Source organism: Lynx canadensis, chromosome A3 (genome assembly GCF_007474595.2).
Source record: "Lynx canadensis isolate LIC74 chromosome A3, mLynCan4.pri.v2, whole genome shotgun sequence".
NCBI lineage: Eukaryota > Metazoa > Chordata > Mammalia > Carnivora > Felidae > Lynx > Lynx canadensis.
Window position 1 is genome coordinate 44,912,490 of NC_044305.1, and position 17,406 is coordinate 44,929,895.

The window sequence follows — 17,406 nt, forward strand, 5'->3', positions numbered from 1 at the left end:
AGTCACAGGGAGCACTGACCAGAGCATCATACCCAGCCCTGGTCACCTGGGCTTCCTCACAGCATGGCAGCCTCAGAGTAGTCAGACTTCTTACCTGATGGTTCAGGGCTCTGAGTATAAGTGTCTTCACTAGCAAGCTGGAAGCTGCAGTGCCTTTTATGATTCATCCTTGAAAGTCACACAGTGTCACTTCCCCACACCATCTGTTGGAGCAGTCACAGCCCACTGGGATTCAAGGAGAGAGGACATAGAGGTCATTTCTCCATGGGAAGAGGGTCAAGGCTATACTGCACATGATTATGTCATGTGGGGGATATTGTTGTGTCCATCTTTGGAAAATACAACCTGCCACCAGTGATGTGGGGCATTAGATAAATAGGATGAAGCCAGATGTTGTGTTCAAAGGCTGAGCACTTTGGTCATCATAGATAAATAACTGGAGCCGAATATTATGTTCAAGAGCTGGAAAATATTGGACTTGGTTTCAAACAGAACCAGATTCTTCAAGGACACTGTAATTTCCTACATGCAGTGTCATTTGTTTCTGAACCACTGGTTCTCTCTCTGAATAAAGTCAGAGGAGGTTTTTAATAAAAACCCCTTAAAAAGGCGTTTTTTTAGATAACGAGTTTTAATAAGAATGCAACTTAAATAGATTCTTTGGCTGGTGCTATGACAGTATTTGAACAGGACCCCTGACTTTAATTAACTATTTTGCCAGGTGGGCCTCCTTTTTAATTAGTACAGAAGATCTAAACAGATTTTTTCCATTTTATTCTCCAAGAAAAAAAATGTAGGATGGTTCCATGGCAATCTTTTGGGGTTGGAATTAATTTGATTAAGTAAAATTGTTGCCAAAATGGTCAGGCAGTCACCTAAATATAGCCAATTGATGGAGAAAGGAGCCCATTGAACAATATTTCACTTGAGAAACTGAATTGCCATTCCTACAATAAATGTCATGCAGATGAATTTTATCAGACTTTTATAGCACTCACTAATTAGAATATTTAAGTAAGAAGATACTTTAGTAATTCATGAGCTCTTTGAGAGGTAACCTGACAAAAAGAAGACAGGGGACCCCTACATAATAAACTAATTTACGGATTCCAGTCCACATGCTTTGTTGGCTTATACACCATGGAATAAAGAAATTTGTCACAACAAATTCTGCCTTGGATACCATCAAATTTAAAATTGTGTGTTCATCATAAGAGCTGGGGACTTGATTTCTTGCACACCAAGTCTCATTACTCCTGTGTCTTCCATTTGGCATGAATTCCACAGCCATTTTCCAACCTTTGTCAAAATCATAAAGGAACTCAAAAGGATAATTGTATTCAGGAAAAAGGGAAGGGAGGAGGGGGACTACACCAGAACTAGTTTCCCCATCAAAGTCTTAAATTCAAGATCCACATTTCAAAAACAAAAACAAAAAAAGAAAGATCCACATTTCCTAACAATTTACTTACATACTGAAAATAAAGGAAGCAACTAGACACATCCCACAGTGTTGGAAAGTGTATGAAATCATCATTACCTCAAGATCCCTTATGGGGTGGCAGGGATGGAAACTGCCTTAAGTCATCAATTAGTGGAGTGATTTTCTGTGATGGTAGACAGAGTCCTGGACTTCACCGGATTTTCCTGGTCTGTCAGTAACCATGACTAGGAATGACCTAAAATTTTTAGAGAAGTCTGCTTGGCCCTACAAGAGTAATTTATGTCTAAGAAACCCATCTGTGGGTGACTTATCTTTAATGTCAATGCAAAATATTTCGATGCATTCCACATTCCCAGAACGTTCCCCTGGTTATGCTAACACAGTGCCAAATCTCATTAAAATGGGCAAAATTACTTCCATAGCTGAGATTAGCTATCTTAGCACAGTGTGGTCATTTTTTTTCTCTACAGTGTGGCTGTTTTCTGTACTCTTTAAGCCCTCATAGCTATAATGTGCGGAAGCATACAGAAGCAACCCCCAGATTTTAATTCAATATTTAAATTTAAAAAATAAATAAAACTACTCCCCCCCCCCAAACAGATACCATGACAACAAATCATTGAAAGCCATGCTGACTATATCGGTCTCCTGGAGCAGGCTGACCCCAGAGGGTACCCACTGCTCTGACTCTCAGCCAGCAACCTGGCAGGGCTCCACAAAACCTTGTGAAGACACCACCAGCTAAGTTTCTGTGGCCCTCTTGTTGAAGTGCTCAGCCTTGGCCAAATCAGCACTCTTAAACACAGAGTCCTTGTGGGCAGAAGTGAAACCCCTTTGCAAAGTCAAAAATTTTGTCCGTCACATGGGCAGAACACAAGGTGTGTCCCTCGATGCCTGGTTTCCCTTCCTTAATCCCTCAGCTCAAAGAAATTTTAAAGAGAATGTAGAGGGGCTGAGACCTTGTGGGATTGTGGACTCTGCCCTCTAGTGAGCCCCAGGGAAACCTGATGCTAAATCTATGCCGGAGCTGTTGCCAGTGCCCCCACCCCCACTCTCCTGGACCCCCAGCCACCCTACTGCCAAGGTGAGAGAGTGACCCTTCCTCAGAGACTCACTCAGCTTTCCAAAAAGACATCCCTACTGACAAAGGGGCTTCCCACCCCTGCAGGTAGAAGAGGGGTGGCTAAGCCTAAAGCTTCTGGGGCCAAACTCAAATGGCCCTTAATCTTCAAAACACACATGGCAGGCACGTTCTTCACTGTCATAGCTGCATTGTGTATTTAATTCAGAAATAGCTTTTACTGTGATGGGCTGCCAGGTAAAATTGACCCTGTAATGTCACATGCTGTACCCTGGGAGTGTTCATTGCTCAGTCCGAGAAGTCAAGACTTGAGGAAACACACCTGACAGAAGAAAGACTATGGAGCTACCTATGGCTAGAGAAATACTTGTGGCAGGAGCAAAGGGGGTGGGGATGATCACATAAGGAGAGGGCAGTCTGCAGCCAGTGGCTCAGGCATGGCCTTTTCCAGACTCTTCTTGGGTCCAGACAAGCCCCACTCTTCCACACCAGACTCTTCCCTCCCTCCATCCATCCCCCTTTCCCTCCTTTCTTCTCCCTTGCTCCTTCTGCTTTGTTTCATTTCTCTCTCCATTTGTTCATCAGATGTCTGGTTCCTTACCACAACACAGCCACTGTAGTTAAAAATAACTTTTTATCATGTTAGAAGTGATAGTCATTTTTTAAAAATAGAAACTACAGATAGTTAAATGAGCATAAAGGTAAAAAATGACCCAGTCTCTCAACCATGGAAATTGACCATTTGAACACTTCGTTAAAGTGTTGATAGAAAACAAATAGAATGATGCTGTGTATGTTTATAAAAATAGAATGATAAAATTGTGGTTTATATACACAATGGAATACTACGTGGCAATGAGAAAGAATGAAATATGGCCTTTTGTAGCAACATGGATGGAACTGGAGAGTGTTATGCTAAGTGAAATAAGTCATACAGAGAAGGACAGATTCCATATGTTTTCACTCCTATGTGGATCCTGAGAAACTTAACAGAAGACCATGGGGGAGGGGAAGAAAAAAAAATGGTTAGAGAGGGAGGGAACCAAAACATAAGAGACTCCTAAAAACTGAGAACAAACTGAGGGTTTATGGGGGATAGGAGGGAGGGGAGGGTGGGTGATGGGTATTGAGGGCACCTGTTGGGATGAGCGCTGGGTGTTTTATGGAAACCAATTTGACAATAAATTTCATAATAAAAAAATTTAAAAAATAAGAAAATAAAAATAGAATAATACTGTGTAAGTTATAAAATATACTTTTTATACTACTGTAGCATCAAATGTACTGTGAACATATTTTTCTGATGTGAATTATAGTTTACTAATAATTTTTGTGGGATGTGTTGCATCCCATTTTGTGGATGTACCATTGTTTTGTTAGCTGATGCCTTCCATGTTGCTCTGGAGGTAGATTGCCTGTCTGTATCCATCCATCTCCTTGAGTGATGGACCATTTGCACCTCCCTTAAGGTGCCAACCCCAAACGCTTTCCAAAACTGTATCTGCTCTCTCCCAGACCCCCAAATACCCAGTTTCACACACATAATTGGTATTGGCCCAGAGTTCACCTGACATTCCTCACGTTGTGCCTTTTCTGCTGGCTGATTCCTCCCCAGGGCTTCACCATGTGATGCCCAAACACCCACAGGTTGTTTCGATTTATTTAAAAATTCAGTTAAGTCATGTGTCCTTGTTTAGACAGAATCCCCAGGAGATGTCCAGGACTGAGCAAATGTTTGGGATCAGTGTAGTCCAAATTGCCTTGGATTTCTAAAATGCCACATTGAAGTTCAGAGCAAAAGCTTAAATCTATATGCCCTCAGGAAAGCTTTATTGAATGTAACTGTGTACTAAGTTCAGAGTTTAAGGGCAAAGTGCAGGTTCAGCCACCACCAAAAGAACCCATATTTTTCCACTGAGGTTCTCTGGTTGCCTGAACTGGTGGGGAGCATGTCTCTGGTTGGTAGGTCAGTAGCCATTAAGGGCTGACATGCAAAAAGTGGTTGTGACATGGGATTTATCTAGCGGCATCTCTCCTTTTCATCTGGGTTCATGCGGCAGTTTTAGCCAGCTTCTAGGGGGCATAACGCCATGAATCCATACCTTTGACAACTTACAAACTAACAAGTAGCCTGCAGAACAATTGCAGGTATACTTCCCATAAACTTGAGCCTTCTTCTTGGGAACAGACATGACCAAACAGCTGAACCTCCCCAAAGCCAGCTTGCAAGGATTCACTTTTCACTTGTTTCTTTTGCTTACATCAACTACTAAAAAACCGAAATTCTTTCTGACCACTTTTGACTAGGAGGTTTTTCTAAAAATGGTGCTGTGAAAAAATTTACAAAATGAGCAGTGTTCACACACCTCATAGAAGAGAATAAACCCAATTCCTTATACTAGCTGTGCGAGGTATTGAATAGTAGAGACTTGGTTGTAACCTAGCAACTGATTTTGAAACGGGGAACAATGCAATCGGAGTTTAAAATATCTGAGGAACATTTAGTCATTAAGTCCAAGTATGCAGTTTCTGACACAAGGTTAGCTTCTGTTTAGTCAATATCTGTTACTATTATTTGCAATATGTAATAAGATGTAACCTGTCTGTTATATTTGAAAAATAAATTGCTATAATAAAGTTCCCCAAATCCAGAAATGTTTCTAATGTTGTTTTTCTGATTCCCCCCTTTGTCTCCCGGCCCCTACCCCTGCCAGGGTTCAGAAATAGTAACAGGTAATGCAAAAAGTGGGACTTACTTCCGGATACATATTGACAAGTATAAAATGGTGGAAACCATTACGTGCCTTTCTAAAGAGCCTTTCCCTGTCTCCAACTACATCCGCTTGTTTGGCCAGCATGAGCAACTTCTCAACAACCTGTGCGCTCGGTACGAAGACAAACTGATCCCAGATCTCTACAGGTAAGTTGGACATTACACTTTGCTAAGGAGAAATGCAAACATTTATAATGTCTTGTGAATGAGGGATGTGTTTCTGGATGCACCAGAAAGCAAAACAGGAGCCCATGGGAGAAGCTAGAGTGGCAGAAATTTTATTCTAATATACCAAAGAATATCTGACCACTAGCATTGGATGGAGAGTAGAGGGTCCTATGGAGAAGTGCATGGACTCTTGATGCATCCACACATGGTCCCCATGGCCATGCAGAGGCCTGGATCTCAGATGCATCCAAGCACAGCCTTCACACCACAGACAAGCCCAGATGAGATGATATTTGAGTGCCTTTCAACATTGGCCTGCCAAGAGTAATCAGAAATCAAAGGAGGTAGATTTGGGAGCAGGATATGGAAGCACTTGGTCCTGGTGGGAATTCCACAGCCATGGACAGGCCCTTCATGACCCCAACCGTCTTCCTAGCACATGCTCAGGCAAAGGGGGAGGCTGTTTGCCTAAGATATTGTTATGGGAACTCTGCACTGTGGGATGGTTAGATTGGGTGATCTGTACCTCTGTCTTTTCAAATGCGAAGATACTTTTTCATTCTATACCTCTGGGAATGCTAGAATTTTAGAGTAGAAAGCTACTGCTGGATATAGTCTATTGGTTAGAAAGGTTAGGAAAACTTACTTCTTTACACAAAACAAGACGATGATAGACCCAGTGCCAGGTACAGATGTAGGACATAAGTCATAGAATTCCAGGGTCCTCAATACCCATGGGCATGACTGCTAGGATCAAAGGCAATCTCTCTTTCCTCCTAAAGATATTTTTAAATTGTAGAATACATCATACAAACAAAAAAGTATATAAAACATGTATGTACACTTTAAGGGATAATAGTACTAGAATTCTATGTTAATAATTCCTTCATTAATAATTCCTTACTTCAGAATGTTAGAAGCCCTCTCTCATCACATCCATTCTGTGTCCTTGGAATAACAACTATCCTGACATTTGGTTAATCATTCCCTTTCTTTCCTGTAAAGCAAGGATCAGCAAACTTTCTCTATAAAGGGCCAAGTAGTAAATATTTTCAGCTCTGTGAGCCATACAACCTCATCACAAGTACTCAACTCTGCTGCTGTAGTGTGAAAGAAGCCACAGACAAAACGTAAACAAATGGATGTGGCTGTGTCCCAATAAAACTCCATACCAAAGCAAGGGCCAGGCCAACCCTTGTTTTAAAGGTGTACCACATATATATGACTTCCAAATAATAAATTAATTTGTTTTGCTTACTTTTAAATCGATTCCGTGGCCAACTAGAGAAAGTCAACACTCCATGGAGCACCATTTCTGAGGCCCATTCATGTGATGTATGGAGCTGGAGTCCATTTGTTTTCCCTGCTGTATAATACTCCCTTATACAACTGTCCTAGTTCATTCATCTGTTGATTGATTGATATTTAAATTGTTCCCAGCTTGGTGCCATTACTAACAATGCCGTGGGCATTTTGGGCACACCTCATGTGCGAGAACTTCTCTTGGGTATACTAGATAGTGCTGAAATTTTCCCCAAATTGGTTGTATCTACTTAAACTCCCTCCAGTCTTGTCAGTCTGTGGCACTGTTAGACTTTAAAATGTGGCCTTCTTGGGGCACCTGAGTGGCTCAGTCGGGTTTAGTATCCAACTCTTGGTTTCAGTTCAGGTCATGATCTCAAGGTCGTTGAGTTTGAGCCCCATGTCAGGCTCCACACTGACAGAGCCAGGCCTGCTTGGAATTCTCTCTTTCCCTCTCTCTTGGCCCCTCCTCCATTCATGCCCACATGTGTTCTCTTGCTCAAAATAAAAAGATAAACTTAAAAAAATAAAAATAAAAAATAAAATAAAATGTGGCCTTTGTGGGGTGCCTGGATGGCTCAGTCAGGTAAGCATCCGACTCTTGATCTCGATTCAAGTAATGATCCCAAGATTGGTGGGATCGAGCCCTGAACTGGGCTCTGTGCTGACTGCATGGAGGCTACTTGGGATTCTCTCTCTCTCCTACTCTGTCTGCCCCTCCCCCACTTGCACACACCCATGCACTCTCTCTCTCTCAAAATAAATAAACTTATAAAATAAAATGTGGCCTTTGTGATGGTGTGAAAAGGTATCCTCCTGTGGTTTTAATTTCCTTGCCCTGTTTAGTAACACAACTCAGTATCTTTTCATTTGTTCACGGGGCATTCATGATAGTTTCTGGGAAATGCCTGTTTGTGACATTTGTTCATTTTTCTTTTGGTTTGTCTTTTTACTCACCCATACGAGTTGTTTATATTCTCTGGATAGAAACTCAGTTATGTATTTTTAACATTTTGAGGCTTGTCTTTTCACTTTATGTTGTCAATTAACAGAATTAAAATTAACTTCTTGATTTTAATGTAATCTGTTTGTCTTCTTCAGGGTGCCTTGGATATTTTTGTCCCTTTGCTCTTCCAGTAGTTTTATAGTAAACTTGTGAAGCCCCATGAAAAGCCCCGTGGATTTGATAGGAAATGTATTGAACCTTAGATCAATTCAGTGAGAGGTGACATCTTTGATATTAAGTCGATATGTTATAATATAACATAGTACAGGTCTTAGTTTATTTAGGTCTCTTTAATATCTTTTAATAAGGATTTAAAATTTTCTCCATGATGGCTTTCATAACTTTTGTTTGATATAGTCCAAAGTGCTTTATATTTTTACGTCTGTCAAATAATCATTTTCTTATTGATTGCTGCTATATAGTGCATAGAAATACACTTTTTTTGGTATGATTTTACTTCTACAAATTTGCTAAACTTCCTCATTTATTCAAATAATTTATATATTGTTTTAGATTTTACACACAGAAAAATTATATTATCTGCAAATAATGACAGTTTCGTTTCTTCCTTTCCAATCTTTGTAACTTCTGTATCTTTTTCCTATTTACTACAGTAGGTAAACTTTGCAGTACAAGGTAGGACAGAAGTCGTGAGGGGGTGGTACCTTTGCCTTATTCATCTTAAAGGCAATGTGTTCAATGTTAAGTATATGACATTTGCCATACATATTTTTGTGGATCCCTTTATCAAAATAAGAAAGTTTCTTTTGGGGAACACCTGGGTGGCTAGTGGGTTAAGTGTCTGACTCTTGATCTCAGCTCAGGTCTTGATCTCAGGGTCATGAGTTTAAGCCCCACACTGGGCTCTGCACTGGCCATGGGACCTACTTTAAAAAAAAAAAAGTTTCTTTTTATTACTGGCTTGCTAATAAGCATTTTTATCATGCTTGGATTTTTATTGTTTTTCTTGAAACCTTTTGTGTTTGAGGATATCTTCCTATATGCTTTTAATTATAAATTATATTTTGGTGTAATATCAAATTTGGCAAAGTGTCAAGTTTCTTCATATTATTTTTTTAATGTTTATTTTGACAGAGAGAGAGAGAGAGAGAGAGAGAGAGAGAGATTGGGAGAGAGAGAATGCAAGCAGGGAGGGGCAGAGAGGGAGAATCCCAAGGAGGCTCTATGCTGTCAGCACAGAGCCTGATGTGGGGCTCGATTTCATAAACCATGAGATAATGACCTGAGCCGAAATCAGGAGTCTGATGCCCAGCCAACTGAGCTACCCAGGCTCCACTAATGTATCAAATTTCTTAATCACAGGCTTTCCCTCAAATCTGTGTAGACTTGACTCCAATATTTATTTAAAATAAAGAAAAATACAGAGCGCCTAAGTGGCTCAGTCGCTTAAGCGTCTGACTTCAGCTCAGATCACGATCTCACAGTTTGTGATACAGTTTGATGTATCAAGTTTGTGAGTCCAAGCCCCACATCAGACTCTGTGTTGACAGTTCAGAGCCTGGAACCTACTTTGGATTCTGTGTCTCCCTCTCTCTCTGCCCCACCCCCACTCATACTCTGTCTCTGTCTCTCTCAAAAATAAACATTAAAAAAATTTTTTAATAAAGAAAAATACAAGTGTTTAGAAAACGAACACATTTGTTCCTTAGCTTGTGCAAAGGATTTTATTGTTGCTTTAATCTTACCCAAAATATTTGAATTAGAGGGGAATCAATTGCTGATTAAAGAAAATTTTTACGTGATGTGGATCAATATGTTAAAGGTCTTTTCTGAAAAGAAAATGTTTTCACATTTGACCCAATTCAAAGCCCTGACTGATTTGTTTTTCCCTGAGAAGAAGGTGGTGTTGAAACAGAAAGACTTGGTAAGCTTGGGACCACTAGTCGGGGCACAGCTGTTAACTGATGATAGTAATAATTTTAAAAGTTAATTTGATTTGCAAAGAGTGAATATTTGGGATGGCAAAATGAGACAAACCCTAGAACGTGCCAGATCAAGATGTTCCAATTGACATCTGTAAGAAAGAAGCAAGGTGGGCAGGAAGATGGTAGCTGATCATCCGAGGTCACTGATCATGTGTGAGTGTGATGTATCAAGGGCATCGCCGTGCCTCGTCAGTCACTCCCATACGTGTGTTAGCATGTATGTGCAGCTGCGGCCACATTCTTTTCAAGTGCCATGAAACGCTGCCAGGCCCCAGTGCTAATTCTTGGCCCACTGCTGCCTGCCCTGTCTGTTGTCAGACAGACTGGCAAGGCTCTTTGCAAGCAGGCAGGGCAAATGGTTTAGCTTATTTTGGCCGCAGTATGATTACCGCTTGTTTCCCTGACCTCGACAGCAGCAGCAATATCTCTTGTTCCAATCCAGGCCAGTTTCTGTCTACTGCATGTGGGAGCACCATCCTCCGTGCTGGGGGAGCTGACTGTCAACCAGTCACTCCGTCTTCTGCAAGACAGACATGATGTCAAGATCAGGTTCCTCCTCGGGTCCAAAGAAACCCTCAGGATCCTTTCTCTCCACTTCCCCAACCTATTCTCACCCCCAACAAGGGCCAACACAGAGCGGGCACTGGCGGTGCCAGAGGGAATGGTGGCAGCCACAGGGCCAGATGCTATAGCAGTCGAGGCTTCACAAAGCAGTGACTCTGGCTGCCTGTGGAGCGGCTTGCTTAGAGCCATTTGGAGGCACGAGGTTGAGCAGTCACCCACCACGAGACACGGTTGGACAGCTGCCACAGGACGGCGGTGCAGCTGAGGGTCTGGGGCCCAGGCTGGCTTGGATTCCACCTATACTTTATTCTTTGTTTTCAGCTTGGAGTGCCAGGACAAACCATTAACAATGAAGAGAACAACTCCACCACCAGTGATTGTGTGTGTACGTGAGTGTGCCTGTGTGCGCACGTATGTGTGTGTATGAGACAGAGATATAAATTCATCAGTTGATTGCTTTACTACTTTGGAGAAAGAATGGAGCTCATTTCAGCAGTCAAAGTCATGTCACAAATGTGTGACTAGAATGTACTCTTTCCCTTATGAGCACTTGTGTCCTGCAGTGTTGCATGTGCAAGCCTTGCAGTCCCCTGCCTGCTGAGTCCCGTGACGGTGTTTAGAATGAGCACCCTGCTGATAGTGTTCCTCCCTCGGGACACGGCAGGGAGAAGGAGCTTCCATGAGGGTGGTGAGCAGTCACAAAAGGGGGTCTCGGGATGGAGGGGAAAGGCAAGGCTGAGGCTGCTTCCCGAGAAGTCTCTGCTGCGGGGCTCTAACCAGGCATGTCCCATGCCTTCTTTCTTAACTGCCTCATCTTCATTTACCACACTTCTGGATGGCCCTGCAAAAACAAGGTCTTGCCTACCGAACCACCCCCCACCCTCCAGCATTAATTAACAGCCTGTAACATCCTTTTTTCCTCACGGCGTGAACAGGTCTTGCCCTAGCTTCTTTGTGTGAGCCCATCAGATGCTCGCAAACCTTGATTAAATCACCTCTTTTCACATCTTAACATGCTCTGCTCTCAAAGGCTGCCCTCACATGGCCCTCTCCTCCAGTGAGCACCACCGCCCGCCACACTTCCCCGAACACTCGAATGGCCTATTTTTAGTGGGTAAGTGCCGCTGTGCACAATATTCTAAATGGGATTTGAGCAAGCCCTTTAAAAGGCTGCCATTACCTTTTGAACTATGAAGCTCCCGAACTTACTCCCTCAGGAAAGCTGCCTTGCACAGTCTCTGTCTCCGAAGCTGTAAAGCAGGGCGCTGCCAATGCGCATTGTCCCCTGACTCACTTATTAGGCTCCAATTAGAGTCATTTAAGCATGACTTAAATGTTTTTCTGTCCCTCGGTAGTCAGTGGCCTCGTGCTGTGTCCAGCAGAAAGTCACACACTAAATTCTAGGTGCCCATTTTTCCTGACTTATCAGAATTCCTTGAAATATGACTGCCCACTGCAGCTTGTCAATTTTTTCTTTCTATGTACCTAAAAATTGCTGGATAATCATTCTTCCAAAATGCAAACTTTCCTGTTGGCCACTTACCAAGTCACCCGCCTGCCTTTCTGTGGACTGCTTAAAGTGTTGCTGCTTGTCTGTTTCATTTCAGCAAATGGCAGTTCCATTTGATAGCCTTATAAGTACGATTATTTTTTCAGATGATTTGCTGAAATCAGTCCGTTCTCTTCATTTTGCTTCCCGGTCATTTAGTTAGTCCTTTTCTCCACCCTCTTAAAGGTGATTCCAAATGGCCGTGCCCACACACTCCGTCCAGGGCTCCTCACAGTTCATCTCCTGTCCCCCTTGCTCTAACAGGCAGCTCCCTGCCCAGTGCTGTTTCTCATACGATCACATAGCCTGTGAAGCTGAACCCACATTTTTGAACATCCCTTGTTACTGAGACAGTCAGTCTTAGGTTTGGAGCTATAGACCAATGTGGGGACCAAATTCCATGTGACACAATATATGTCCATTTTCATTCGTAATATTGCTCTGACTAGGGTTTTTGTTTTTGTTTTTTTTTTCTAGTATATACCACTTCTCTCCTTCCCACTGTGACATTCGCATAGAATTAACCCTTCCTGGGATGAAAGGCGAGATTTGTTTGAACCATCCTAAAATTATAGCCAACAGACATCCCTTTACATATGCATGCCAAAAATTATAATGTGAAGGAAAAATAACACCCATTCACATAGTCAAGAATGAATGTTAAAAGTAATGAACATCATAGAGCTTTGTGTAAAGTATGGAGATTTTTTCATTATTATTATTGAAGTACAACTGACATACAATATCCTATTAGTTTCAGGGGTACATCATAGTGATTCGATATTTCTGTACGTTATGAAAGCATCCCCACACTAAGTCTAGTTACCGTCTGTCACCATACAAAGTTATTACAATATTATTGACTGTATTCTCTGTGTTGTATATTACATCCCCATTACTTCCATTGTACATATATGTAACACATATTTATCCATTCATCTATGGATGGACATAGGTTGCTTCTATATCTTAGCTATTGTAAATAATGCTTCACTAAATGTAAGGGTATGTATATCTTTTCAAGTCAGTGTTTTTATTTTCTTTGGGTAAATACCCAATAGTAGAATTGCTGGGTCATATGATAATTCTGTTTTTAATTTCTTGAGGAACCTCTGTACTGTTTTCCACAGTGGCCACACCAGCTTGCATTCCCACCAGTAATACCTGAGGGTTCCTTTTTCTCCTTATCCTTGCCAACACTTGTTATTATTTGACTTTAAAAAAAAATGTTTATTTACTTTGGGAGAGAGAGAGAGTGGGGAAGGGGGGAGAGAGAATCCCAAGGAGGCTCTGTGCCAACGTGTGGCCCATCCCACAAAACACAAGATCATGACCTGAGCTGAAATCAAAAGTTGGACACCCAACCAACTGAGCCACCCAGGTGCCCCTGTTTCTTGACTTTTTTTTATTGTAGCCATTCTGACAGGTGTGAGGTGATATCTCCTTGTGGTTTTGATTTGCACTTCCCTGATGATGAGTGATATTGAGCATTTTTTCATGTCTGTTGGCCATCTGTATGTCTTCTTTATAAAAATGTCTGTTCAAAAAAAAAATGTCTGTTCATGTCCTCTGCCCACTTTTTAATTGGATTTTTTTTGTGTGTTGAGTATAAGTTTTTTATATATTTTGGATATTAATCCCTTATCAAATATATCATTTGCAAATAGCTCCCCCCATTCAGTAAATTGCCTTTTTATTTTGTTGATGTTTATTTTTTGATGGTTCCCTTCACTGTGCAAAAGTTTTTTTTTTTTTATTTTGCTGTAATCCCAATAGTTTAATTTTGCTTTTGTTACCCTTGACAAAGGAGACATATCTAGAAAAATGTTTCTATAGCTGATGTCAAGTAGATTACTACCTATGTTTTCTTCTAGGAATTTTATGGTGTCAGGTCTTAAATTTAGGTCTTTAATCCATTTTTTAAAAAAATTTTCTTAATGTTTATTTATTTTTGAGAGATACAGCATGAGCAGGGGAGGGGCAGAGAGAGAAGGAGACACAGAATCTGAAGCAGGCTCCAGGCTCTGAGCTGTCAGCACAGAGCCTGACATGGGGCTCAAACTCACGAACCTCGAGATCATTACCTGAACTGAAGTCAGACGTTTAACTGACTAAGCCACCCAAACGCCCCCAGTCTTTAATCCATTTTGAGTTTATTTTTGTGTATGGTGTAAGAAAATGGTCCAGTTTCATTCTTTTGCATGTAGCTGTCCAGTTTCCCTACATTATGTTGAAGAGACTATCTTTTTCCCATTGCATATTCTTGCCTCCCGTCATAGATTAACTGACCATAAAAGGATGGATTTATTTCTGGGCTGTCTATTCTGTTCTATTGGTCTGTGGGTCTATTTTTGTGCAGTACCATACCATTTTGATTACTACAGCTTTGTAGTATATATTGAAATCTGGGATTGTGATACCTTCAGTTTTGTTCTTTTTCAAGATTGCTTTGGCTATTTGGGATCTTTTGTGGTTCCATACAAATTTTAGGATTATTCTACTTCTGTGAAAAATGTTGTTGGTGTTTGGGTAGGGATTGCTTTAGGTAGTATGAACATTTTAACGATATTGGTTTTCGCAAATCATGAGCATGGAATATCTTTCTGTTGGTTTGTGTCCTCTTCAATATCTTTCATCAGCATTTTCAGAGCACAGGTCTTTCACCTCCTTGGTTAAGTTTATTCCTAGGTATTTTATTATTTTTGGGTGCAATTATAAATTGGATTGCTTTCTTAATTTCTTTTACTGCTACTCCATTATTGGTGTATAGAAATGCAACAGATTTCTATACATTAATTTTATATCCTGTGACTTTACTGAATTCATTTATCAGTTCTGGCAGTTTTTTGGTGTAGTCTTTAAGGCTTTCTCTATATAGTATCCTGTCATCTGTAAATAGTAAAAGTTTTAGTTCTTCCTTACCAATTGTATGCCTTTTATTCCTTTTCTTGTCTGATTGCTGTGGTTAGGACTTCCCACTACTATGTTGAATAAAAGTGGTGGGAGTGGACATCCTTGTCTTGTTCCTGACCTTAGGGGTAAAGCTCTTAGGTTTTCATGGGAAGGTATAAATTATTATTTCAAGTGCTGCAGTCTCATTCATGTTAGTTAGAATCTTTGCCTTGAGGGTACTGCCTGTGAATGAATAGAAGAGAAGTGAGTACGCCTTCTCATGGCCAAGATTTTTTTAATGTTAAAGGCTTTTATTCATGAGACTTTAAAGCCAGCAAACTCAGTACCCATTAACATCAATCTAGCATGGGAAATGCGGGGTGGGAGCTCACATTTATTAATGGATCACTCTACCAGATCTCTGTACCCACCTTGTTCAATGTGAACTCCCACAGTCCTTGTAGCACCCCTCCCGAATGGCCATTATTACCTCATAAAACAAAAGAACTTTATAGTCTCCCTACTATAAAAGAAAACCAGTGCTTTTGTTATCTGAAAGGAAATGTGTATATTTAAATGACATATTAATAGCTGGGGAGACAAATTTCAGTGTAGGGGTGACCCTGCATGCCAAAAGACTGTGCCGCATGTGAACTGTACATGAATACATCTCGCAAAGTGTAAGACATAACTCACATACATGTCTGTTAGACCACATTATTATTTAAATATACAATATTATTTAAAAATTCAAACTTTTGGGGCACCAGGGTGGCTTAGTCAGTTAAGCAGCCAACTTCTGCTCAGGTCATGATCTCATGGTTCGTGAATGCGAGCCCCATATCGGGCTCTGTGATGACAGCTCAGAGCCTGGAGCCTGCTTCAGATTCTGTGTCTCCCTCTCTCTCTGCCCCTCCCCTGCTCACACTCTGTCTCTCAAAACTGAATAAACATTAAAAAAATGAAAAATAAAAAATAAAAAAATTCAAACTTTTCACCAAGCTTTATAAAAACAAGGAAATGTCTTGTGGAAAGGTCACCACAGCCATCTACAAGTTATCTGTAGCCCCTACTCCATAGCCACTCCGCTGGCCACCATCTTTGCCATGCTGTACCTGTGTGGTCTTGGTATATATTCTAAGAGAATTTAGTTCAAAATTCTGACAGTGCTTACAAGTGAATTGTTACTCCTCTTTCCTTAGAGTGCAAAGGACACTAGGCTAGGACAGAAGGTTCAATTCTTGCACTGATGCTTATTAGCTTTGTGAACTTGGGCAAGCCATCTTACCTCACTGAGCATCAATTTCCTCATCTATGAAGTAGAGATATTATTTATGATAAATTTTCCCACATCACAAGGTAAAAGTAGATGGTGATGTGAATGTATTTTAAAATGTAAAGTACAATAAAAGTGCAAAGTGTTGTATTGTAATTTAGTTCAAGGGTTCATGTTTGCTACAAGTCCATATTAGCCTTTATGGAAAGGAAGATACTTTCAGCCTTTTGTGCAATATTCCTTATCCCTCCAAAATTAATGTAAATCTAGGAAAATTTAGTGTTTCTTTTAAAAATTCAAGTTAACAAATGTTTTCAAATTGAATTAATGTATACACTTGCTATATTTTATTTTTAAAATTATGTATTTGGAGGCACCTATGAGATTTCATATTCTTTGTCTCAGGGGGACAAAATGTCTCAGGGAGAGGTCATTATCAAGAATTAAATAAGTGTGAAATCAGGTGCTTTCAATCAGTAATTCAATCAGTAATGTATGAAGACTGGACTCAATAGCGTACCTCCCAGGGTACTTTATAGTAAAGGAATGGATCCGATGTTTCTATATTAGCAACAGTTAAAGACATTTCATTTCAAACCACTTGTACCAAAAGCAACCAAATAGGTTTGGAATATCATTTAAAATTGAAGCTATGGATTATTTGAATTACAAAGAAGGTGGAGAATCTAATATGATGTAGTTTCAAAAATTGCTTTGGAAAATTGTTCCACACATTGTCAAGAGTCTCAGACACCTTAGACGCGCACCTTCCAAAAGGATGGACAATTGTCAGATGTGACTATTTAAATTTTATGGGTAAAAGGATTAAGTACAATTAAAAGTTTAGTACTGCAGTCATACCTGCTGTATTTCACATGTGGCTAGTGGCTACCACACTGCACAGCACAGAATACATGATTTCCATCATTGCAAAAAGTTGTTGGACAGTGATACTATAGACCAGTCACATTCATGGAATTTGTAATTGGCAGTGTTGGGCCTATCTGTGGAAATCCTTTCCTAAAATGGTAATCACCAGCCCCATTTGGTTGTGAGCCCCTGACGTACAGATATGGTACTAACAATGGGTGCTCAGTGAAGACCCAGTAAGTAGAAGGAGGAAGTGATTTCTGTCTATACCAGCTTCTGCCCTGTGTTCAACTGGGCAGAAAATTCTCCCCAGATCACATGCCAAAGGTGAACAGATGGAGAGAGATGGCAGCATGGGAGAAGGGATAAAGCAGGCAAACTCTTTGGGGTATTTGGTCACAGTTTGGGCAAAGCAAGGGGCACCACATATGTCCTTCCTACCCATTTATTATTGTGGACAGCCCAGCTGGCCAAGCCCCAGCCAGCCTGCCACTTCCTTACTAGGTATGCATGACAGTCTCAATTACGAACATCC

At 40.8% G+C, this 17,406-nt stretch overlaps 1 protein-coding gene across 1 annotated transcript in view; it reads left to right on the forward strand.

Annotated features, from left to right (window-relative positions):
- Window positions 1-17,406, forward strand: part of CFAP61 (cilia and flagella associated protein 61) — a 273,562-nt gene that overhangs the window by 213,446 nt on the left and 42,710 nt on the right. Inside the window, exon 24 of the mRNA XM_032592605.1 lies at window positions 5,240-5,445. Coding sequence (XP_032448496.1) covers window positions 5,240-5,445 — 206 coding nt within the window. The remainder of the gene's footprint in view (window positions 1-5,239; window positions 5,446-17,406) is intronic.